The sequence below is a fragment of the Dunckerocampus dactyliophorus genome, chromosome 16 (genome assembly GCF_027744805.1).
Source record: "Dunckerocampus dactyliophorus isolate RoL2022-P2 chromosome 16, RoL_Ddac_1.1, whole genome shotgun sequence".
Taxonomy (NCBI): Eukaryota; Metazoa; Chordata; class Actinopteri; order Syngnathiformes; family Syngnathidae; genus Dunckerocampus; species Dunckerocampus dactyliophorus.
Window position 1 is genome coordinate 13503794 of NC_072834.1, and position 22812 is coordinate 13526605.

The following is a 22812-nucleotide window of genomic DNA, read 5'->3' on the forward strand; positions in this document are numbered from 1 at the left end:
AGTATATTTTAATATTGTTTATAAACCCAGGAAAACATTTCTGAAGGCAGGGGAACTTTGGGGGCAAACAAGGTCAAAGTATTTGAATGCGAGCCAGTAGTAGTATTTTGCTTTTCTTTACTTCTTTTGCAGTATTGCCTTTATTTTATAAAACAATGTAGGTAATAAAAGGGAATGCTTGTTTTATTTTGTTGATATTTTTACACTGTGTTGTATTGTTGTATTTATAAATTCTTAAATAAAAACATTTGAAAACTGACATTCGGGCCCATTTAGCATATTTATGCTAATGAAGGCAAGCTTATGACCAGTCAGTGTTTGTTGACTTTTTTCTTTTATTGAAAGTGGAATGGACATGATTTATTTACAGAAGTTGTGTGACAGACAGGACGTACACTAAGTGGTGGACTTACTGTTAGAGACAAGCTAGCAAGTCACGTGATGTGGCAACACTTTTACTTTCAGCGTCATGCCCGTGTTTTGGGCTCGGTACGGTCCGGGGGCGCTGTGGGAAGGATCCAGCGGTAGCAGTCCGACAGGCCGAGGCTCTTGTCCACAGCGCAACTGGTGCAGTAGACGATGCCCAGTGCCAGCATAACCACCAAGAAGACACAGAGCGGTACCAACAGCGCCACCAGCAACCAGCTCTTGTCATGCTTACGCTTGCCTTCGCTCGCCCCAGCTCCTTCAGTGGGCGCTTGTCTGTCGTCTTCTTGACCTCCGGTCTTGAGATAGACTTCATTGCTCTTACTTTCCTCTCGTGTGGGCGACGGCTCGGTCTGGTACCGCCTCGGCGAGGCCACATCCCATTGGTTGAGGTGGTTGTTGGACTCTTCGGGGGCATCTGTCAGCCATTCCACATCAAAGTTACTGTCAAATTTGGGCTTAGGGGTGCGCAGGCCATCGTGGTCCAAGTCTAGTATGTGGGCGGAGTCGGTGGGGTCAGGGGTCAGAGTGGAGTATTCTTCGTCATCAGGTGTCGGCCGGCAAGTAAGTCTATCTGCCTGCAGCTCGTAGCCGTCGTCACAGAAGCACTGGTACCCGCCCATGTAGTTGAGACACTGCTGCTGGCAGGGCGACGCCCCCACGCACTCGTCCACGTCTTCGCACGTTCTGCTGGCAGACATCTGGTAACCATGGTGACACGTGCACCTGAAGGAACCTTCAGTGTTCTCGCAGGTGCCCTCACAGCGGCCCTCGTGTTCGCACTCGTCGACGTCCACGCACTCACCCTCATCATCTGGCTCGTAGCCGGCATGACAAGCACAGTGGAAGGTTCCGGGTGCATTGACGCATGCCTGCGTGCACGGCCCCTGCTGGCATTCGTCCACGTCGGAACACCTGCGCCCGTCCGGGCCTATTTGGTACCCTGGAGGACACGTGCAGCGGACCCCTCGAGACGTCTCCACACAGTCGTGCTCACAGCCCATGGCCATACATGCCACCTTGAGGCGGGGCAGTTCGCTGGGCCCAGCAGAGTCCAAAGACAACTCAGGAGGGTCTGTCGGGTCCAAGGGATCCGTCTCGCAGCTATAGCCGTCCTCTGCTAGCGTGTAGCCTTCGGAGCAGTAGCAATAATAGTCTGAATCCGTGTTCTGGCAGTGCTGCTCGCAGCCGTGGTCCCCGCTGCACCAGTCCTGGGTGGTTGGTGCCAAGTCGGCCCCGCAGAGCGGCGCGTCCCGGGACCAGCCCACCGACCCGTCGTCTCTTTCCATGCACAGCACTGTCTGCTCTGCGGGAGCGTCAGGGTCCGACGGACGAGGTGGACAAGGCACAGCGGCCACAGAGCCGTAAGGAACGTGGGTGAGCATGCGGCTGATCAGGTGGAATGGTGTGGAGTAGACAGCTGGGCCTTGACCCTCATCCTCCAGGGGGTGGCACATCCCTCTGTAGGCGTACTGACACACAAAGCCGTCCAACGCCAGGCCGCATGAGCCGTCCAACCACTTGAAGTTGTCCACACTGTCACGTGCGCTCTCTGAGGTGTGCACAGTCATGGCCACACAGCGAGGGGCTGCACACGTCCCAGGCGCGTCCTCGCGGAGCCAATTGGTGAACTGGCCCTCCTGGTCGCCTGGAGGGGGACACACACAGAAAAACCGGGTTAAAGATCAAGGCCTCACTGACTTTGACAAGACAGCAGTTTTGTCCACACTGAAACGTTTGCGGCTAATTCACAAACGTTGTCGATACAGATTCTCTGTGGTTGAATGATGACGCCTCAATCCTTGTCTCTCTCCTCTCCATTGTTACAAGTTCTACAAGAATGAATCACATCCACCACAGACGTCGCTAACACGCGCTCCATGTCTACTTCTATGGTAGGATGATACCGCGCCACATGTGGTGGGTAAAGCCGTTAGCTCTCTGACTGTGACTGTGAGTCACAACAAGGAAAACACCTCGGTGATCTCGGAGAAGCGTTTGGCTTTGCTAAGGTAGATGGATCGATTGAGAGACCAGAATGGGCAAACAGAGTAGCCGGGTCTATTGGAATGCAGCTAATCGCACTAACCCAAACAATGTACATAATCTGCATTTCGACCGCCCCCTCTTCTTCACCGACACCTGTTGTTTGTTGCCTCTGTCTTGGGCTCGCTCGCGGACATCTCAACTGCTGTGTTATCGCGATGACACTCTGTGAACTGAGGCTCGGGGGAACTTCTTCGGGCCTACACACTCATGCATCCAAGGACACTCACATGCGCATTCGCACACACATCACTTCCCTTCGCCGCTATATCCCCCCTGGCGAGTTGGGGACAACAGCTCGCGCCCATTATGGCTGCATTAGCTGTGGCTGGCTGTTTGCCGCACTGGGATCACCTCTGCTTCCCTTTCCCCTGTCCCCTGGAGCACGTCTTATGTTCATGTTTTAAAGTGTGCTTATTTGTGCCTCTGGATGCTGAGGTTTTTTGACAGTCGCCCGCTGTACTCCCCCATAGGAGCTTAGTTTCTTAGTTTAGGAATTCTCTTTTTTTCCTGTTGCTTCCTTTCCTCTCACTCCTCCATTGCCCAGTCATCCTGTCCTGTCTACCCCTCCCGTCTTATTGTATAGTGTGTTGTATATGTATGGACGGATGATTGCATAATTCCGTGTGTACCTCTGTATAAGTGGCTGATTCTGATCCAGGCTGGAGTGTGTACTACATCGTTTTGAGTTGTTTTAGGGTTTCTTGTTACGATCAGGTGTGGGCACACAACCTTTTGAAAACGGTAAAGCAGAAGAAAACGTTTTGGTGTGGACAAAGCCTAACAATGTTTTGGATAACTTTGTTTTTGTAAAACTGGTCCTCTGGTCTCAGAGTACCCTTTCTTGCTTAAGCCACTAGAGGTCAGCAGGAGACAGCATGCAGCTTTTTAGTCACGACTGACCTAGCCTTGAGGTCGCAAGGGGGTGCAGCTAGAGATAACGTGATAACCATTCGGTGTGCCACGCCCCCACACGGTCATCCATGTGCTTTACTAACGTTGCTGACTTTTTATCAAATGGGTGCATTGTATGCATCACAGCATTACATAGTGTAGCGTTGCAGCACAGCCGATAACAGCCTATAATAGCATTCCCCAGGGTGAGACAGCCAATCAAATGTGAGTGAGCAGCCATGTGACCAAAGTGTGACCTGTGACCCAGACGAATCCTCTGAGCGGTCGAGTGGAGGAACACTGGCGGGGTGCTCTGTGCAGCCCGATCCAGAGTCGAAGGCGCACTCTGGTCCCTTGCGGCTCCAGGCCCGCCAGCAGGCGGTGCACAGCGTCGGCGGTCTCATGGTCGTGTGCAGTAGCCAGTGTGCCGCCACGCTCTCGGCAGCTGCGCCCCGCCTCCCTGAAGGTCCTTCTCTGCAGGAATACGGCGTAGCATCCACGCTCATGGCACAGCGCGTCTTTCTCCTCCAGCCGAGCGCCTGTTGCCAACCCCTCGCTCTCCTCTCCTGCTGACCTCTGACCCCAGACCCTGGGTGCAAGACAGAGCAGCAACCACAGGGCGCATAGACTCCTCAAACTAGCGCACCCTCCTGTCCGCATTCTGAAAACTCACGTCACGTCAAGAGATAAATGGGGGACGCTCTAAAAGTAGTCCAGAAGTGGTCCAGGCAGGTCCGATCACCAGTTCAGCAGTTCAGCTTCTGTGGAGTCAAAAATCAAAGTTTATAGACGAGAAGATTTCATCCTGGTGGCGACGTCTCGACTCTGCTGAGCTCGCAAAGAGACTGGAGGAGACGTTTGGGGGGAAGCGGGGGGTAGGGGGACAAGAGGAGGAGGGGGGCTGCTACGTAGAGGAAAAAGAATTGTGTTTTTGGAAGGGGGGCTGCTTCAAGAAGTGTGTGAGTCTAAAAAGGCTGGTGGTGGGGGTTATGAAAACCATATGCCCTACCCCCAGTCATCACTCACAAACACGCGCACGCGTGCAAGTGGAAAGTTTTTGTCCTCTCAGTGACAATCAAGTATACCTTCATCATCATGTGACCTGGCCCCACCCCCTCCTGCTCTTTAAATGGAGGATAGTACCTGTCTAAATGTGTGTGTGTGCAAGACAGGAAACAGGAAATACCAGATGAGCATCAGGCTGACCTCTCAGTCGTCGTTTGACTGCATGCATGACATCCATGCATGTGCGTGTCTGCTGGCAGTGCATGGTGACGTCTTCAGCCAGACTGAAGCAGAACACCAAAATTAAACCTCGGGATCCCGAAGAGCCTTCTGGTCTTGTCTCACACCCCCTCCCCCATCCTCCTCTCCTTTCCTCCTCCCATCCTCTTTCCTCCATCCTTATCACCTTCATCCCAAGCGTCCCACTCGTGTCTGTTTTTTCTATCACTGAGCGCTTCACCCCTCCCCCTGCTCACACAGCCCCGCCCTCCAGAGACATTCCACAGCGGCAATGGACAGAACAGACGGAGGGTTCTACATTCAGGTTTCCTTCAAAAGGTGGGACATCCTGGTCATCTAAACGCAGGGCCCGCAGGAGAGGTTGCACGCATTCAGCTTTGTCCAAAGACCACAAGGCTTGGATAGGTTTGGTGTGGGAGGTGAGATGGTGACGCGGCATCACAGATGCAGAAAGAATAATTTCCCACTTCCTGTAGGTGACCCCGTACTTTTGTCCATATCGCATATGATCCATACATTCATATAGAAGCAGACATATGGACTACATGTGGGTGTCCAAAATGCTGCCTGCGGCTTATATTCTTTTATTGGCCCCAACAGCAAAAATGGGGGGAGAAAAGAGGAAAAATGCAAAGGGAAAACGTTAAAATGTTGATAACACATGGAGGCTGTTTTTTAAATTTACAGTATATATAATGTCTTAGCATATTTTTGCTTTTAGCCTTTTTACATGAATCATCAAGGCCCCTCCCCCTGCATCCTTGATTTTTACACATACACATGTATACACACACACACACACACACATAATACACGCCTTATCAAAATCTTAAGACCAGTTGAAAAATTGCTAGAATTTGCATTTTGCACATTTGGATCTTAATGAGGTTTTAGGTAGAGCTACAATATGCAAAAGCAAGAAGGGGGAGTGAGACAAAACATCTGCCGTTTGACGGCCCTGCACCACCTGAAGCTCCAGTGTTCCACTGAATAAAAAGCACCCCAGATCATCATGGACCCCCCTCCACTGTGCCGGGTAGAAAACATCTCAGGTGGGATCTCCTTGTCATGCCAGTAACGTTGGAAGCCATCTGGACCGTCAAGGTTACATTTTTTCTCATCAGAGAATCAAACTTTTTTCCACCTTTCAATGTCCCATGTTTGATGCTCCCTGGCAAAGTCTAAACGAGCAGTTTTGTGGCATAGAAGGAGACGGGGTCTTGAATTTGTTTTTTAAACCCTTTTCCCGCAGATGCCGTCTGACGGTTATTGCGCTGCAGTCGGCACCAGTAAGGGCCTTCGTTTAGGTGGAAGATTGATGGACAGCCAATCGGATCCTCCGGCTCAGCGCAGGTGTGATTTTTTGGGGTCTACCACTTGACTTTTTTGTTCCATAATGCTCAGGATCTTTCAAAAAATGTAGAATGACTGTCTTACTTCGCTCAACCTCAGCAGCAATGGCACTCTGTGAGAGGCCTTGCTTATGCAGCTCGACAATCCGATCACGTTCAAAAAGAGAAAGCTTCTTAGCTTTAGCCATCAGGAGGGCATGACAGTGTGAATGCCTGGCAGAACATGAAAATGTTGAAATGTTGAGCAGATTTTGGCTTCTATAGCTTGTGGTCTTAAACTTTTGATTAGCTGATGAACAGCCTATTTCAGTTTCAGTCCAAATGTTTTGTCTCACTCCCCCTTCTTGCTTTTGCATATTGTAGCTCTACTTAAAACCTCATTAAGATCCAAATGTGCAAAATGCAATTTTCAACTGGTCTTAAGATTTTCATCAGGTCAGTGTGTGTGTGTTTATATATATATATATATTTAATATACTTATGACATTTCAACACATGTGAAGCTAGCTTGCAGCGTTTGTTTTGGGTCAGAACAGAACCTACGGACCCAACGTGTGTATGGGTGCCAGATCAAACACTCATTCATTCTACCCAACCACGGTGTCTTATGTCTCACTCAGACACGCAAGCACACACACGCACACACACTCAGACAGACTGGAGCAATTAGCTGTGGCCTTGTGGACCAAAGTGGTGCGCAGACATTCCAGGTGAGGAGACACTGTTGTGAGTTCCACAGGTTTGATTCCTAAAGGTTCTGATCCAATCAAGTTAGACCTTCAATCGAGCAGGAAATATGTATTGACAGAATGACTTGGACTAAACACACACACAGAGCAGGGAAGAAAGTCATGGAAAGTTTGAGAAAGGAACAAAGCATCCACCATGTGGAAAAGTAGGACTCTGTGGAAGCTGTGCTCAGAAAAGGAGGGGGAGGGTGTCATGTGACAAAGAAGCATCATCAAGCTGCTGAGTTTGAAGAAAGCAAGTGTGGAAAAGCTCAACTTTTCCTCACACTAAGCCAAGCGCCGGTTTTTATGTGCACGTGTCAACTGTGCCTTCTGCTGCTCAATGGTATCACTGGGGTCTGACAGGTCACGTAGTTGTAGGTACCAACCACAGGCTTTGGTAGCCTTCACTAGTGTGTAGTGTCTTCTAACACAAACGGTCAGGTCCACTTTGGTTCAGATGGGTCCTGATCAAGTACTTTCTGGCTGCTGGTGTTGTCTTGGAGACATAAGGTTCTAGAATGTTGTCGTTTCCATGCAGAGTTCCTCTTTCGTGGTGTTTCCATTGAAGACGCTGATCATTTGTGCTCTTCAAAAAGGTCATTTTCTTTTCCTCCTTTCTCTTCTTCCCAGCCTGCCACATTGTTCACTTTCCTTCACGTCTTTCCTTCACGTCTTGTTGCTCCTGGCAGGCACTCTCATCATGGGACTTTTCCTTTTAATGTCTCCGTGCGCGCGTGCGTCCGCACACACACACACATTGTTATTTTTAGTTAGCTGTATCGAAAACTAAAAAAGCACTTTGAGTAAATATCTTTAATACTTTAATATATTAAAGTTTCCTTCTTTCAAACATTCTTGGCTTTTTCAAGTATAAAAAGATATAGGTTGTGGCGCCACCTGCTGGTGGCTCCTCAAACAACCAGTACAAAAGACTTATTGGTTCCGCCCCTCGGCTGCTCATGTGGCGTATCATGTACCATGTTGACTTCACAAAGTTTTGTGACTGCAGGTAAAACTTTTTCTCCCCTTACTATGACATCATTGATGTCAAGAGATTGAAACCAAGTCGTCGTCTATCAGTCACGACTGACGTCACACTCATGATGTCTCTGACGTTGGCGCTGATCACTAATGAACAGTGTTGGGCAAATTACTTTGAAGAAGTAATTAGCTCCGAGTTACTTTCCCAAAAAAAAGTTAGAATTATAACGCAATTACTCATTCATATATTAAATTAGTAACTAATTATTTCGTTACTTTTCTGAAAAGCCTTCAAGTATGACCAAAAATTGCCGCGAAGGCATGTCTCACGGGATTAGGGCCGAGCTCAAGGCTTGCGAGTCTCTACGGAAACGCTACCGAAACAATGTTTTCCTGAGAGTGAGCAACAGTAGTGAACAATGGCAACTTGTGCGACATCCAGATCGTCGATATATATATCAGTGCATAACAACGTGTCGCATTTCAATGTCGGCAACGGCGTTGTAACGTTGGAATCGTTAGATTACCCGTTACTGCACTCCCAACACTGCAGACGTCAGCGATGACGCGGTTGTCATTGATGACGTCAATGATGTCAGTCAGTGGCTGGCCATGCTTGCAGGTGACGTCACGTAAATAGCGCATAAGGGTTTGGACAATATTCATGGCTTTGCGGCCATGAAGGTCACGTGTGTGTTGATGGCCACGCCGTTGCACCACATGACCCCCAAACAGGCAGCCGCCATGTTGAGCCCAGCTCACGACATCTACCACACAGCAAAAAGTAGAAATGTCCACATCAAACACGTCGTTCTAGCAGCAGCAGCAGTCGCCATGGCAAACACGTGTGTGCGCGTTTGTCACTGTAGCACACACTTGTCCTTGTTGTCGTACTTCCTCCTCCTCATGGCCAGACCGCGCTCCAGGCGCTCGTCCTCCTCCATCGCCCTACACGCACACACACACACACACACACACACTAAGACCTTCGTTGCGTGTGAGGTATGAAGGCTCGCCACACCCACCCTCGCTCCTTGGCGTCCAGGTTCTGGATGATGTCATCGCGCTGGTTGACCAGAGACACCAGCTCCTGGAGGAGGAGTTGCTCACGCTCTTGATGAGCACACGACTTCTGCCAGTCTGCACAAACACACACACATTTGTCACAAGAGTCACATCACACCCCACATGTGACACAAGGGTGGTCAGCTGACCTTCCATCGCCATCATGACTCGCAGCTCTCGAGTCAGCAGCTCAAACTTTCTCTCCAAGTTCTGCTCCTCCTGCCTGTTATCATCATCATCATTATCATGATCATCATCATCATGATGATGGAGATGAGACGTTGAGGGGACGTACATGAGCTCCAGGTGATCCTGTCTTCGTATCAGAGCATTCTTCTTGTTGACGAGAGTAAACCATTCCTGAATCAGCCTCTCCTCCTCGTCACGGTCACTTCCTGCCACATGTCACACGCACGCACACACACACACACAGAGTGTTGCATTATGGCTTTCATTGAGTGCGCGTGCACGACATGTCCCACCTGTCTCCATGAGGCTCCGCAGGCAACGCTCCACCACCGCCGCCCTGGTGTCAATGTGCTTCTGCTCCGCCTCCAACGCCACCAGCTCGCTCAGCACGTACTGACTGGTGTCCTGCAGGTGCTGACCAGAGGACACATGACATGTGCATGCACACGCACATGAAAGTACAGCACAAGTGGAGCAGGGAAGGAAGGAAGGAAGGAAGGAGAAGAGCAAGGAAAGGTGGCAAACCAGAGCATCCAGAGATTAGACAGTTGTGTGAAGTTGACATCGTCATGTGGTCATGTGATGTGTGTGACAAGTGAAAGTGCAGCCAAAGGCGAAAAGGAGGTTGGGAAAGAAAGACTGACCATCGTCTTGTCTTCTGCTTTGACACATTGGGACTCTGCGCGCATACACACGCACACGCACACACACACGCACGCACGCACGCACACACACAGTAAAACAGATGAAGACATTGTGTGTGTGTGTGTGTGTGTGTGTGAGAGAGGACCTGACCAGGTTCCTGTGTGGTTTCTGAGGACAACTTGATGATGTCACTTTCATCCTGCACACAAACAACATCAAAGTGTCACATGACCTGCCGCCGCCTCATCACACGTGACGTGATGAAGGAGGGAAGACGACACCTGTGTGGGTCTGGACTTGGCTGCCTGAGAAGTGGACCTGGGCCCTGGGACGGCAAACATGGACTCTTCTGCAACAAAGAACGAGAAAGGCTGATCGAGTTAACATACACAAAGAACATGGACAACAACACTACATAACAACATGTTAACATGTCAACAGCGTCAATATGTCAAAAACATGTCTGCAACATGTCAACAGCAAGTTAACATGTCAAAAACACATCTATAACATGCTAACGATGTCAAAAACACAACATGCTAACAATATGTTAACATGTCAACTACACGCCAACAACACAGACATGTCAACATGTCATGTAAACATGTCAACAACACCAACATGTTGCCATGTCAACAACACACGTCACCAAGGTGTCAGCAACACATCAACAACACGTCAACGTAAGAAGATTCACTGCTCAACCGTGACCTTTAGTCGTCCTCTTGGATCTCGGGGGTGGGACAAGCAAAGCGGCACCTCCCTCTTGCAAACCTCTTCCCTCGTTGAGTCGTGCCACACAGAAGGCGGCGGCGTGGAGGTCAGAGGGCGGCGAGCCAGCGAGGGCGGGGCCGTAGCTGGAGTGGCTAGCGTTGTGCTCGATGTGCAGCACTCTGAGGTCCTGCTGGGTGAAGTGCGATCGAATCTGGCTGAGGTACGTCATGACGATGAGGCGGTCTGGAACCGACAGCAGGACCATGTCGGACGGCTCCAGCAGGCGAGAGATGCCCAAAGACTCGAATGCGTCAAAGGCCTGACGGGACGAGACAGGACGTTTCTGGAAGCTTCTACATGCTGCTGCTAGAACGTACAGTATCGGGAGGCTCACCTTCTTGTTGTTCATTTTGATGTCATGTGATTTCAGCCGCTCAAAATCTCTATGAGGGGATAAAAAAGGGTGATTGACAGGTGTGACCAGTGATTGACAGCTGCACGCTCAAACAGACACACACACGTACACAAGGTTGGGGTGGAAGTGGTGCAGGATGGCGCAGAAGGCCAAGCCGTTCCTCCAGGAAGTGCTGAAGTTAGCGACCTTGACCCCCGCGTAGCCGGCAGTGACCTCCTGACACCACTGCAGCAGCGACTGGCTGGAGGTCACCAGGTCGTCGCTGGTATCATCCTTCCCATCAGCCTCCTCTCTGATTGGCCCAGATGCTGTGTCAACCTGGCGACATGACGCGCCATCTGGCGGGGGCGGGGTGTTCCACTCGTCACATGACCTACAGGGAGACGCAGATGAACAGCTTCAGAGGTGCAGGTGAAGCTAGCCGTTCAGCTTCAGGGCCGAGCTTGACAGTGATGTCACATAGCGTGTGTGTGTGTGTGTGTGTGTGTGTGTGTGTGTGTGTGTGTGTGTGTGTGTGTGTGTCACACAAAATGGCATCAAGAGCCAGCAGCCTACAGCCACTTACACGTCCTCTTCCCGCCCCTGCTTTGATGACTCCTCGCCATCAGCCAGAATGTCTGACTCCGCCCTGTGGTCGTGGTGGATCTCTCCTGGGGCAGGAACAAGGCGCTTCCTGGCGATGGGGGACGTGTCACAGATCATCACGTGGATTTTAGCCAATAGGAGATGTTCCTCCTCTTGGAGCAGCTGATGCTTGGCCGAAGGGCAGAGGTTGGGGCTTTCTTCTTGTGAATTAGCGGCCACTTTAGTGTGGTGGTGACTCTCATGCACCTTGGTGATGCTCACAGCTTCATCAGCAGCCGCCGTCTTCATCCCGACGCCATTTTGAGTGGCATCACCAAGGTTGTCACGGTGGACAGCAGGTGTGCTGTGAAAAGAACATTTTAGAAGCTGATTTTCTTCTTCTTGCCCAACACGTCACACTGCACGCTTCCAGGAGGTGAAGCATGCAAGCCAGCAGGCAGCATGTTCAACATGTTCATGCATGAGCGATGATGATGATGATGATGGACACGCTTAACAGTCAACAATGTTGATACCACAAGACCCTTCCTGTCACTCCTTCCCTCCCATGTGCAGTCTGGCTCCTCCTCCTTCAGCACTGCTCCCAGACCAGGATGTTTTGGTCAGACGCTGAGCTCATGTGGACTGAGCACAGCGTGCTTAAATCATAAGCAATCTTCAAGCTCCGCCTCCTTCTGATGACATCCCCGTACCCCTCCGTCCTGATGGTGCACCGCCTCCACTTGGCTCATCGGGGGTGTGTCTTGGGGTCTCTTGAGTCCTCATTCTGAGGTGGCCTTCTCCTGGTCTGGTCTGGATGTACAGTCTGAGGAGAGATGGCTCCACCTCCAGTGAATGGGGGCTGGGGTGGGGGTGCCTGGCTGCATCATGTGACGCAAAAGCGTCTCCTCCATACTTTGCGTTGGTGCCGCTCCAAAGCGCCGTGTTGACTAATGTTTAGTGCAAATAACGGACACAGTCCAGACTGAGCATGCGAGTGTGTGTGCGTGTGTGTGTGTGTGTGTGTGTGTGTGTGTCTGTGTATTTACACACACGATGCTCGGACTCACCCCTCCGCCTCCTCTTCATCCTTCTTGTCAGCACATTCCTTGCCTTCTCCCGCCTTCTCCGTTGTCTCCTTCTCCTCTGCAGTCTTTGGTGCTGCCTTGTGGTCCAGCTGGAAGTCCCCTTGGAACGTCACCTTTTGAGCTTTTTGGACAGCCTCATCAGGAGGCGGGGCCTTAGCTGTGATTGACATGGCAGGCTGCTCAGGAGGCGGGGCCTTGGCTGTGATTGACATGGCAGGTTGATCAGGAGCCGTGGTTTTGTCAATGATTGCTTTGGCGGGCTGTTCAGGAGGCGGGGCCTTGGCTGTGATTGACATAGCAGGTTGATCAGGAGGCAAGGCCTTGGCTGTGATTGGCTGTTCAACAACAGCACCCACCTCATCAGTTTCCCTGTGAAGGAGAAAGGAAGAGTCCATTAAAAAGGTACCAGGTGAATTTTGCATCTGGACCATGAAGTCTTCAACCTCTGCACAAAGGATGTGTTCCCTTGGCAGAGAGTTGGACGCATGTTTTCCCTTCTAGGACGTCCCAGAGGGGACTTGGACCAGTGGTCATGAGCTGTAATGCAGGTGGGAACTGAGGGGAGGACACTGAAGGTGGCGTGCACATGCATGCTTTGGATGTGGATCAGACAGCACAAATTAGACCTCCGAGTCATTCAGTGATGAGTAGTCAAACTCACCTCTGATTGGCTGACTTGTTCTGTCCTGGTGTCATGCAGCCTTTGTCCACCAGAGGACGACACTTGAACATCTCTTCCTGCTTCCTTCTGTCCACTTGCTCGTCCTCTCTTGTCCTGTTCACCTCCTCTTTTTTCCTCTTCATCTTTTCTTCTTCCTCCTCTCTCTTCTTCCTCTCCTTTTCCTCTGTCTTTTTCTCCTCTTCACTCCTTGTTTCTTCCTTTTTTTTCTCCTCTTCCTCCTGTCTCCTCTTTCTCTCCTTTTCCTCCTTTGTCTTTCTTTCATCCTCTTGCTTCTTCCTCCTCTCCTCTTCGCTCCTTCTCTTCAGCTCTTCTTCCTTCTTTTTCTTACTCTCTTCTTCCCCCCTCTTTCTGTCCTCATCCTCTTTCTTCTGTCTCTCCTCCTCACTCTCTCTCTTCTCCTCCACCCTGTGGTTCTCCTCCTTCAGTCTTTGCACCACCCTCTCCTTTTCCTCCTTCACTCTCTGCTCCTCCTCATTTTTACGCCTCTTTTTTTCCTCTTCCTCCTTGGTCTTTTTCTCTTCCTCTCTCCTCCTTTTCAATTCCTCTTCTTTCCTCTTTTGCTCCATCTCTTGTTCCTCCTGTCTCTTCCTCCTTTCCTCATTTTGCTTCCTCTCCTTTTCTCCTTTCACCCTCTCTTCCTCTTCACACCTCCTTTCTTCCTGCTTTTTTTCCTGCTCCTCTAGCTTCTTCCTCCTCTCCTCCTCCTCACTGCTCTTTGTCTCCTCCTCTAGCTTCTTCCTCTTCTTTGCCTCCTCCATCCTGTCTTTCTCCTCCTTCAGTCTTTGCATTTCCCTCTCATTTTCCTCCTTGACTCTCTGCTCCTCCTCATTTCTCCTCCTCTTTCTTTCCTCTTCCTCCTTTGTCTTTCTCGCTTCCTCTGTCCTCTTTTTCACCTCTTCCTCTTTTCTCCTTCTCTCCTCCTCTTGATGTCTACTCTTTTCTTCCTGTCTTTTCTCCTCCTCCTTTGTTTTTCTACTTCTCTCCTCTTCATGTCTCCTCTTTTCCATGTTTCTTTTTTCCTCCTCCTCCTTCTCTAGTTTTGTCCTTCTCTCCTCCTCATGCCTTCGCTTGATCTCTTCCTCCTCCCTTTTCTTACTCTGTTCCTCTCTCCTTTTTCTCTCATCGTCCTCTTTCTTTTTTCTCTCCTCCTCACTCTTTCTCCTCATCGCTTCATCCTTTTGCCTTTTCTCCTCCATTTCCTTCACCTCCTTCAGTCTTTGCACCCTCTTCGCCTCTTTCTCTTTGTCCTTCCTCTCCTCCTCTTGTCTCCTTGTCCTCTCCTGTTCCTGTTCCTCCTTCTCTTTCAATTTTTGTTGCTCCTTCTCTTTTTGCACCAACTTCTTCTTCTCCTCTGCCTCCTCCAGTAGACGCATCTCCTGCAGTCTCCTCCTGTCCTCCTCATCTTGCCTTATGTTCCATTCCTCAAGGAGTCTGTCTTGCTCGCGCCTCCTCCTCTCCTTCAGCTTCCTGGCCTCCTCCTGCTCCTGCAAGAGTCTCTTCTTTTCTTCCTCCACTAGTATCCTCTTTTCTTGCTCATGTCGCTTCTTCTCCTCCTGTCTTTGTTTGTCCTCCGGCTCCACCATGCTGGAGGTGTCGTGCAGGAGGAGGCTGCAGAGGAGGAGGAGAGAACATTCAGTCTTTGGCTCCTGCTGCTCCTCTTGAGCAGCCTGAGGAAAAGAACTCACCCTGTGCCTCTCCTCAAGGAGTGCTGCTCAGCAAAGCAGCCCCCTAACTTGCTCCTGTCAAAGACGACATCATTCTCTGTGTCGATATCACCGCCACCACGCTTGGCAGGGCTGGAGGGCTGCTGGGGGCTGGAGCTCTCGCAGAACGGCCACGGAGGGGGCGCAGCTATTATTGTCTCTAATTGGGATTGGGCAGGACTGGGGAGGTCACTTAGGGTCGTAAGAAGCAGAGGAAGAAGCAAACCACAAATGAAAAGTCCTCTTCAGCAGGAGGCGGAGTCAAAAACACTCAGCTAGCGCACGCTGTTATCCAGTTAGCACAGGCGCTACGCTACTCATCAAGAAAGTGTGGCGGGTACACACACACACACACACACACACACACACACACACACACACACACACACACAGAGCAGACACACTCTTTCATTGCAAAAGTACATTTGTGTGTGTACACGCGTGTGTGTGTGTGTGAGAGACCCCACCTGCCACCCCCTGCTTCTGGCTGCGTGGCCGCCTTGGCATCGTGTGCTCTGATTGGTGGGTTGGCTTCTACGACGCCATCAGTAAGCGTGCTTGGAGTTGTTCCCTTGGCGGCAGGCGCTGTTTCCTTGCCTGCTTGGCTGAGGGGGGACGTAGCCTCTGCATGCAGCACAACATGACAAACCGCTGCTTATGAAGAGAACACTAAAAGCTGATTGGACGGCGGTCTACCTGTGGGTGGGGTGCTGATCTGAGCGGCCGGAGATGGCGAGCAAGGGAGGAAGGAACACGGGAAGGTGGGCCGAAGAATCGGGGCGGCGGGCTCACAGAGGGCGTCGAGGTCAGGACGACTCCATAGAGGCACCGGGATGATGTCACCAGTGATGGGAGGGGCTTCAGAGGTTACGCACTCCGCCTGAAGGGCTGTGGGGGGGGCACAGTTAGGGCGGAGAGAAGACACATCTAGAGTCAAACAGCAGAAAGTCACCTGTTGACACGAGAGGTGGAGCCTCGGTGTACAACGGCGAGGGTGAGGAAGGGCGGGGGTCTGACTTGACAATGTGAGCTGTGAAAATGTGACGACCTAGCAGACGCAACAAAGGTGGCCAACAGTCGATTATGATTGAACCACCACCACAAAACGACAGTCGAAGATATCACCTGACCCACCTGAAGTGGCGCCGAGGTCATGTGGTGTTTGGACCTCTGGGGGGCGCCGCTGATGCGACACAGCAGCTGAGGGAGAAGAAGAGGAGCTAGCATGCATTCAGTACATGTAACACACGCGTTTATGCCCCTCCCGCCCCACCCGCAGCCCCCATCAACATAACGACCAACGAACATGCAGACGCTGCCACCATGATACCTTTTCCAGAGTCTGACTGGAAGATTCTGGGCAGAGACGGTGGTCGTGAGAGTGGATGGTGAGTGGGTGGGGCTTGAGGGTTAACTGGCTGGGGGGGTGGAGAGATGAGGGTGAGAGTGAAGGAGGATGTGCAGGTGTCAGGGGGTGAGATAACGTGTGCTTGGGAGGTACTGGTGCAGCTCAAGGACTTCTCTGGGGCAGGCAGACCTTCATGTAAGGGGGAGGAGTTGGCAGGTAGATCACCAACAGGTGGAGGAGGAGACACACCAAAAAGGGGCGGGATGCAGCCAGAACTGACGGCTCGCGATGGATGGCTTGTTTTTTTCTCCTGGGACTGGGGGGATGGTTGAGGGGACGGAGCAGGGGCGGCGCCAAAGAGGCGACGGCCGCCCGTAGGCGAGGGGTGGGGGTGCAGGGCGGGGCCGGGATGATTGGATGCTTGATGGACGCGCAGAAGAAGCAGACAAACAACAGAGAAAAGGAAATGAGATGAAATGAGGAGTGCTGAGATCCACGAGGACGTCAGCATGACGCTATGACGCAAAACAACAAAGTCCTGATTTGAATTTGTGATCCAGACGCTACCTTCACAGACGTATATCAAGTTTTAAATCTACAATAGAGTCTTTCTGTGGTGTTTCCTCACAGTGGAGCGTCTCGATGAAGTCACGTGACTCCCACACTGAGCAACAGGCACACACACAGAGGAGCAATAAGAGGAACAGCAAGATATAGTGACAGGAAGCTACCTGACGAGGTGTTTATGGGCTCAGGTGGAGGAGGGGCGGGGCGATTGGGACGTGTGAGAGAGCGTGGTGCAACTGCATTGGCCAGAGGGGAGAAAAAGGCGGGCTGTGAGATGAAGGAAGACAAGCAGGAACAGGAAATGGCCGCGGTGTCGACCCTCACCTGTCGTCCTCATGTTGTCGCCGTCCTCGTCGCTCTCGTTGAAGTCATCCAAGTTGGCCACATCAGGTTTGACGCTCATCAGGCTGGCGAGACTTTGCATGTCTTCATCTCTGCGCACAGCTTAACGGTTAGCGTCTCGTTAACGCCACCGTCCGTTCGTCAGCGTCTACTCACGTGGCTTTTCCCTCACGGACAAAGATGCATGACACAGACAACCTGAGCGACGCCTCCACCACTTTGACAGACAGCGGCTTCAGACGAAGGTTCAGGTCCGTTTGGGTCGGTGTGAGACTGGCAAAGTTCTTCAGGTTGATGTCAGCTGACGCCAACACCTTGCGATGACCTTTGCTCTCCTGCGGATGACACCACACTTTGACCACAGGGGGGCAGTGGTGAGCGTCGCCATGGAAACTGCCAGATACTCACACCCTCGATGACGAAGGTCCACTCTTTGTCCTCAAAGACATCAGCGCCCGCTTCCTGAACACACAACAACACACACGTCACACACTTTCAATCGGCCGTGCACGGTGCGGTGAGCGTGCACGCTACCTTGAAGAGCGTGACTGAGATGTCCATGTTCTCTGGAACGGGCCAAAGGACCATTCCTCTGTATGGGTTCTTGATGCCGGGCTGCCAACTGTGCAGCTGCACACATATACACACACACACACACACACAACTTAAGTCTGTGCATGTGCGTGTGTGTGTATGCCTGTGGAGTGTGTGTCACCTTGGAGCACATGCGTCGGTTCCTCCTTGTCCAAACCACCCGCAGCTTGTCTGGTTGCCTGCACACACACACACACACACACACGCACACACACGCACGTTAACACACAAAAATGTGTGTGTGCGCATGTGTACATTTTACACATGTTGTGTGCTTAACCTTCCAGGAACTTCTACTTGACTTGTACGTTATTGAGAGGCATCGCCAAGGTTACATGACGTTCATGGCCGTGCTAACGTTGTGACCACATTGTGTGAGGGTGTGTGTGTTGAATTGTCTGCTGTCGTACAGGAAGTGAAAAAGGAAGTTACAGCACAGTCATGTGACCTCTGACTGTGCATGTGAGGCATGTTTCTTGATGGGTGCTCGCACACACACACACACGCGCGCGCAGAAATTCTTGTCACAAGAACAGTGTTTGAGTTTAAACATCACAACAGTCATGTGACGCCTGCCGAACGTTGGCTTACAGTGTCCTAATGTCCTAGTGTACTGTTGTAGTGTAATAATAGTGTACTGTTCTAATATAATGTCGTGTAATATTGCAGTGTAATGTTCTTGTATAATGTTCTAGTCTACTGTTGTAGTGCGGTGTTGTCGTGTTATTGTGTAATGTTGTAATGTAATGCTGTAGTGTAGTGTTGTGGTGTAATTAACTAGTATGTGATGCAGCATTATGCATTATGCATAATGCATATGCAACGGACCATTATGCATTACACACATCATGTGTAATGTATAACGTATGTAGTGTACCTTTTTTAGTGTAATGTTCTAGTGTACTGTTATAGTATGTTGTAGTGTTTTATAGTCTATTGTTGTAACACACTGTTGTAGTGTAATGTTGTAGTCTAGTCTTCATGTGTAATGTTCTAGTTTAGTGGGCTGGTATAGTGTTCAAGTGTAATGTGCTGTAATACCACCGTAGTGTCATGTTGTAACATAATGCTGTAGTGTAATGTTCCACTGTGTGTTCTAATATAGTGTAATGTTGTAGCATAATGTTCCTGTATAATGTTCTAGTATGATGTAGTGTTGTAACGCAATGTTGTAGCATGCTGTTGTAGTGTGATATTGCAGTGTTTTAGTGTAATGCCATGCAGTGTTCAGGTGTGCTGTACTACTGTACTGTAATAACGTAATGCTGTTTGTTTTAATGTTCTAGTATGTTTTCTGATGTAATGTTGTCGTGTAATGTAGTCAGTGACACGCGGTCAGAGGAGGCAGGTGAGGCTCAGGATGAGAGGTCATAAAATTGTAATATTCGTCCATTGAACTGTATTACACGTGTATTTTCTGTAGGATTCCAAAGGTTTTGAACATTTTTTTAAGTAAAAATAACTGAATTTGCAGATTTACGGATGAGATGAAGGGGTGGAGGCGTGCGTGAGCTTGAAGGTGCTTGTCACTGACATCCTTCCACAGAGGGAAAGCCAGCGTTTGTTTTTTTTTTTCTGCTGAAATAAAATCATATGCATTCAATATATTTGTATGCTCTACTGAATGAATGAATGAATGAATGAATGAATTTGACTGTCAAGATGGAGGATTAAATATGCAAACTCGCCAGGAGGTGGTAAGACGTTTACAAGAAAGTATCCGAACTTTGGAGAAGGAAAGGCTTCATGTACTTAATTTACAGATAAAAAGGTAAGAAGACAAATGTTTTTCACTAAAAAATCAATAAATGGGACATTTTTTTATAACGAAAGTGAATTATTCCACGCTTTTATTGGTTATCCTCGTAATGAGCAACCTGTATTAACATAAAAAGGCTCCTAAGGAGTCAGTGCCTCATCAGCCATGAACCTCACCGCATGTCAGTGGTTGTAGTGTAATGTTCTCGTGTAATGTTCTAACGTGATGACGTAGTGTGGGGCAGCGTTCGAGCACAATGTTACAGTGTTCTGTTTGTGCAGTTTCCGTGCGTAATATGCTAGTGTAACGTGTAGTGTAGTGTTCTAGTGTGTGTGAGAGCATTCTCTGTATGAAAGTGGACAACAAAGCGGTCACGTTGTGTCAAAGCATCTAGTGACAGCTGAGGCAGACACGCGCGCACGCGCACGCACGTAGGCGCCTTCATCCTTTCCGGTGGAGCGACAAGAGGCCAAGAAGAAGTTAATTAAATAGTCTTCTCACATCAACATAGTAATACGAAGAGTGAAGTGACGTGCGTGTACGCGCTCACCATTTCTCCTTGCACTCAACAATGAGTTCCTGGTAAGAAGCAACAAACTGAAACTTGGAAGCTTTTTTCCCAACACGCTGCAGTCTCTTCCACACTGACGTCATCGTGGACTCCGACAAAGACGTCCAAAGGTCTTAGAAGATCCTGGAGGGTCCGTCTCGGTCTAAATGTCTCCGGCCGCGTCCCTTAAAAGGTCCTGTGGTGTCGCCCAAGCGCACTCACGCGCAACGTGCACTCCTCGGTAGACTGGAGTCACACGTCTACGGGCAGGACACTCACGCACGCACTCGCACTGTGGTGTAAAAGTAAAGTCTTTATCTCCACGTCCACGGGCACGTAACGGCAGACTTTGATCCTGACACGCGCCTGTCTGTCGTGAACGCGATAGGTCACCAAAGTTTCCACGCTGACTCATGTGCGTGTGCGCGTTCACGCCGGGTGCGGGATATTTTTAGGCAGGCTGGGGATGTGAAGATGGACAGGGACAGCCGTGTGTGTGTGTGGGAGGGGGCATGACTCAGGCTGTCGACGCGCGCACATGACAACATAAACTGTTTTACCCGTGCGTTGGTCGTGCACGCTGACAGGAAAACACTTGGCGCCGCCCACCCGAGACCAGTGCATTGTGGGTGTTTGAAAAGACAACAATTGAGCTTTTGTTTGTTTGTTTGTTTACGGAACACGTGGCCCATTTGGCTCCCCCTGGTGGAGACAACGTTAAAGTAACACAAAAGCACTTGAAAACTATGGAGAAGTGATCGTGAACTACAGTAGACGTACTAGAACAAAGCATCTTTTCTTTTTGTTCAAACTTGTTTTTGGTCATTCTGGTAAATGAGGCCAGGCGTTTGGACACAACCCTCAATTAAATAATTTCAGGTTAATGCTCACCTGCAAGCGTGTCTCTTTGTAGTGTTCTAGCATAATGTAAGGTAGAATATTATTGAGTGGATATTATATGGTGTAATGTTCTAGTATAATGTAACATGCGAGTGTAATGTAGTAGTACAATGTTCTTATGTAAGGTTCTAGTAAAATATTGGAGTGTAACATAATGTCGTAGTATAATGTAATGTTATGTTGGCATCTCCTAGTATAATGTTCTAATCTAATGTAACGTAGTGTAATGCTGTTGTGTCATGCTGTTACAGTATCTAATGTAGTGAAATGATTCAAGGTTCATGCTCACCTGCAAGTAGTCACATGACCCAGCGGCTAACGTGGACACATCCCAGCCATACATGACAAAGACAAGCTGTGGTTGCCATGGAGACCTCATTGGAATCATTTTAATGGCCAGATGTGACAAGGAGAATAGAAAATAAGTTACAAGTTGAAAAAAAACACCTTGGAATCCTTTCACCAATTCAATAGTCAGTCAGCATTCCCAGGTGGGAAGGAGCACACACAATTCCCAGGAGGGGACGCTCACTGGCTGAGCTCCTTGAGGCTGCGAAGGGAGTTGGCACAGCTGGAGATCAGATTGCAAAGCTGGATGCTGGACTCCAAGGAGGTGGAGCTTTGCAGCTGGCTGCTGGCCCAGCGCAGTTTGGTCATGACCGCTTCCTCGGCATCCTGCAGCACGGGCCGCAGTGCCACACTGGGTGGTGGTGCCGGTCGGCCAGTGACCAGGGGGACGGTGGTGGAGGAGGGGACGACGGTGACGGGGACCGCTGGGGAAGGAGCGACAGGCAGGGGAGCGAGGGCTCTGCCCCCAGCCGCCGCCCCCTCACAGTGCTCCGGTCTGGGCTGAGGGACTAAGCCTCCAACATGGCCGCCACCGGCGTCTCCGTTGACCTCGGCTGGATTGGAAGGTGCTGGAGACTGAGCCGCCAGACGTCGCTCTCTGACCTGAGACAACGCCGCCTGCGCATTGAGGGCTGACGGGACAAAGCGACAACTAAGAACGTCACTGCAATAATGACATGAAGATGATGTGTGTGTTACCAGGGTTGTCCTTGTCAATGTCAGAGTCCAGCTCCTGACACGAGACACAATAGTTTTTCTGTCTGCGGTCCTGCAGCAAAATAGTCTGCAAACACGATACACACACTGTAACACTATGCACGTGCACTGCCCTCTGTGTGTGTATGTGACGCACCCCACACAAGTCACAGCACTCCCCCAGCATCTTGTAGCCTTTGAGCAGGTAGTCTCCCATCACCTTGCTGATCTGGTCCTGTCTCTCCCTGCGAGCCTGGATCACCTTCATCTCGGCCTCTGTTGGGGGTTCCCACTCGAAGTCTTCCTCCTCTGAGGAGAGGAGGAAAGGGAGGCGGATGAAGACTAAAATGCAGACACACTTGGTACCATTCCTGTAAAGTAACGTGCACGTTGTCATCTAGCTAGCTAGTTAGTTAGTTAGTTGATTAGTTAGTTAGTTAGTTAGTTCGTCTACCAAAGGGTACCATCTCATGTCATCTTTATCAGGCTAGTAGCAACGAGATGACAAGCTAGCTAGCACAGCAACCGTTAGCCAGCGATCTACGGTCACGTGAGAAATCCTTCAGTTACAAATGTCGGCTAAGATGTGAATGCATTTTCACGTCAAGACAGCAAATATTTGCGTGTTCGTGCGAAATGTCAAAGAAATAGTGTTACTTCAGAAGTTCACTAACCTCCATTTAGCGACATATTGCTGCTGCGGCGCCGCGCGTACAGCGTGATGACGTCACACATTTTCTTCGCTTGGCAGGAGGGGACGCTCTCGGGCGCGCTGCTGCCCCCCACAGGATCTCTTCGGAATTACAGTGCGGTAGAGCAGAATTTTGGATCCGAATGAGTAAGCTAAGTTTGCGTAACTTTCAAAACTAACAATACGCGAATCAGTGAAGGTGAGTAGAGCTGTTTTTGTTGAAATGACAACACCAGTGATTATCCACCTGACTTAGCTATGTGTCCATGAATACAAG

The 22812-nt window shown here is 50.1% G+C and overlaps 3 protein-coding genes across 10 annotated transcripts; all 3 read right to left on the reverse strand.

Annotated features, from left to right (window-relative positions):
- Window positions 1–331: 331 nt before the first annotated feature.
- LOC129169296 (endosialin-like) lies at window positions 332–4127 on the reverse strand. The gene is made up of 2 exons (XM_054755596.1): window positions 3624–4127; window positions 332–2074 (listed from the first exon to the last, which is right to left on the reverse strand). The coding sequence occupies exons 1-2, from the start codon at window positions 4024–4026 to the stop codon at window positions 468–470; spliced, it is 2010 nt and encodes a 669-aa protein (XP_054611571.1). The 5' UTR covers window positions 4027–4127; the 3' UTR covers window positions 332–467.
- Window positions 3940–20380, reverse strand: LOC129169295 (EH domain-binding protein 1-like protein 1). 8 transcript variants are annotated; one of them, XM_054755588.1, is made up of 28 exons: window positions 19901–20380; window positions 17713–17770; window positions 17532–17627; window positions 17406–17459; window positions 17154–17332; window positions 16980–17089; window positions 16820–16891; window positions 15875–15940; window positions 15693–15788; window positions 15437–15628; window positions 15208–15364; window positions 14723–14932; window positions 13017–14645; window positions 12338–12724; window positions 11269–11631; window positions 10813–11076; window positions 10683–10731; window positions 10286–10607; window positions 9856–9923; window positions 9725–9773; window positions 9574–9608; window positions 9223–9343; window positions 9036–9135; window positions 8890–8963; window positions 8701–8815; window positions 8552–8623; window positions 4040–4127; window positions 3940–3955 (listed from the first exon to the last, which is right to left on the reverse strand). In XM_054755588.1, exons 1-27 carry the CDS (start codon window positions 20002–20004, stop codon window positions 4121–4123), a joined length of 5049 nt encoding a protein of 1682 aa, XP_054611563.1. In that variant the 5' UTR covers window positions 20005–20380; the 3' UTR covers window positions 3940–3955; window positions 4040–4120. The 8 variants fall into 8 exon arrangements, with proteins under 8 accessions (XP_054611563.1, XP_054611570.1, XP_054611564.1 ...); XM_054755595.1 differs by lacking the exons at window positions 3940–3955; window positions 4040–4127 and having other exon boundaries at window positions 6726–8623; window positions 19901–20025; XM_054755589.1 differs by lacking the exons at window positions 3940–3955; window positions 4040–4127 and having other exon boundaries at window positions 6727–8623; window positions 14723–14920.
- A 758-nt stretch (window positions 20381–21138) lies between these two features.
- Window positions 21139–22739, reverse strand: znrd2 (zinc ribbon domain containing 2). The gene is made up of 4 exons (XM_054755762.1): window positions 22519–22739; window positions 22002–22153; window positions 21848–21932; window positions 21139–21780 (listed from the first exon to the last, which is right to left on the reverse strand). Exons 1-4 carry the CDS (start codon window positions 22577–22579, stop codon window positions 21329–21331), a joined length of 750 nt encoding a protein of 249 aa, XP_054611737.1. The 5' UTR covers window positions 22580–22739; the 3' UTR covers window positions 21139–21328.
- Window positions 22740–22812: the final 73 nt, after the last annotated feature.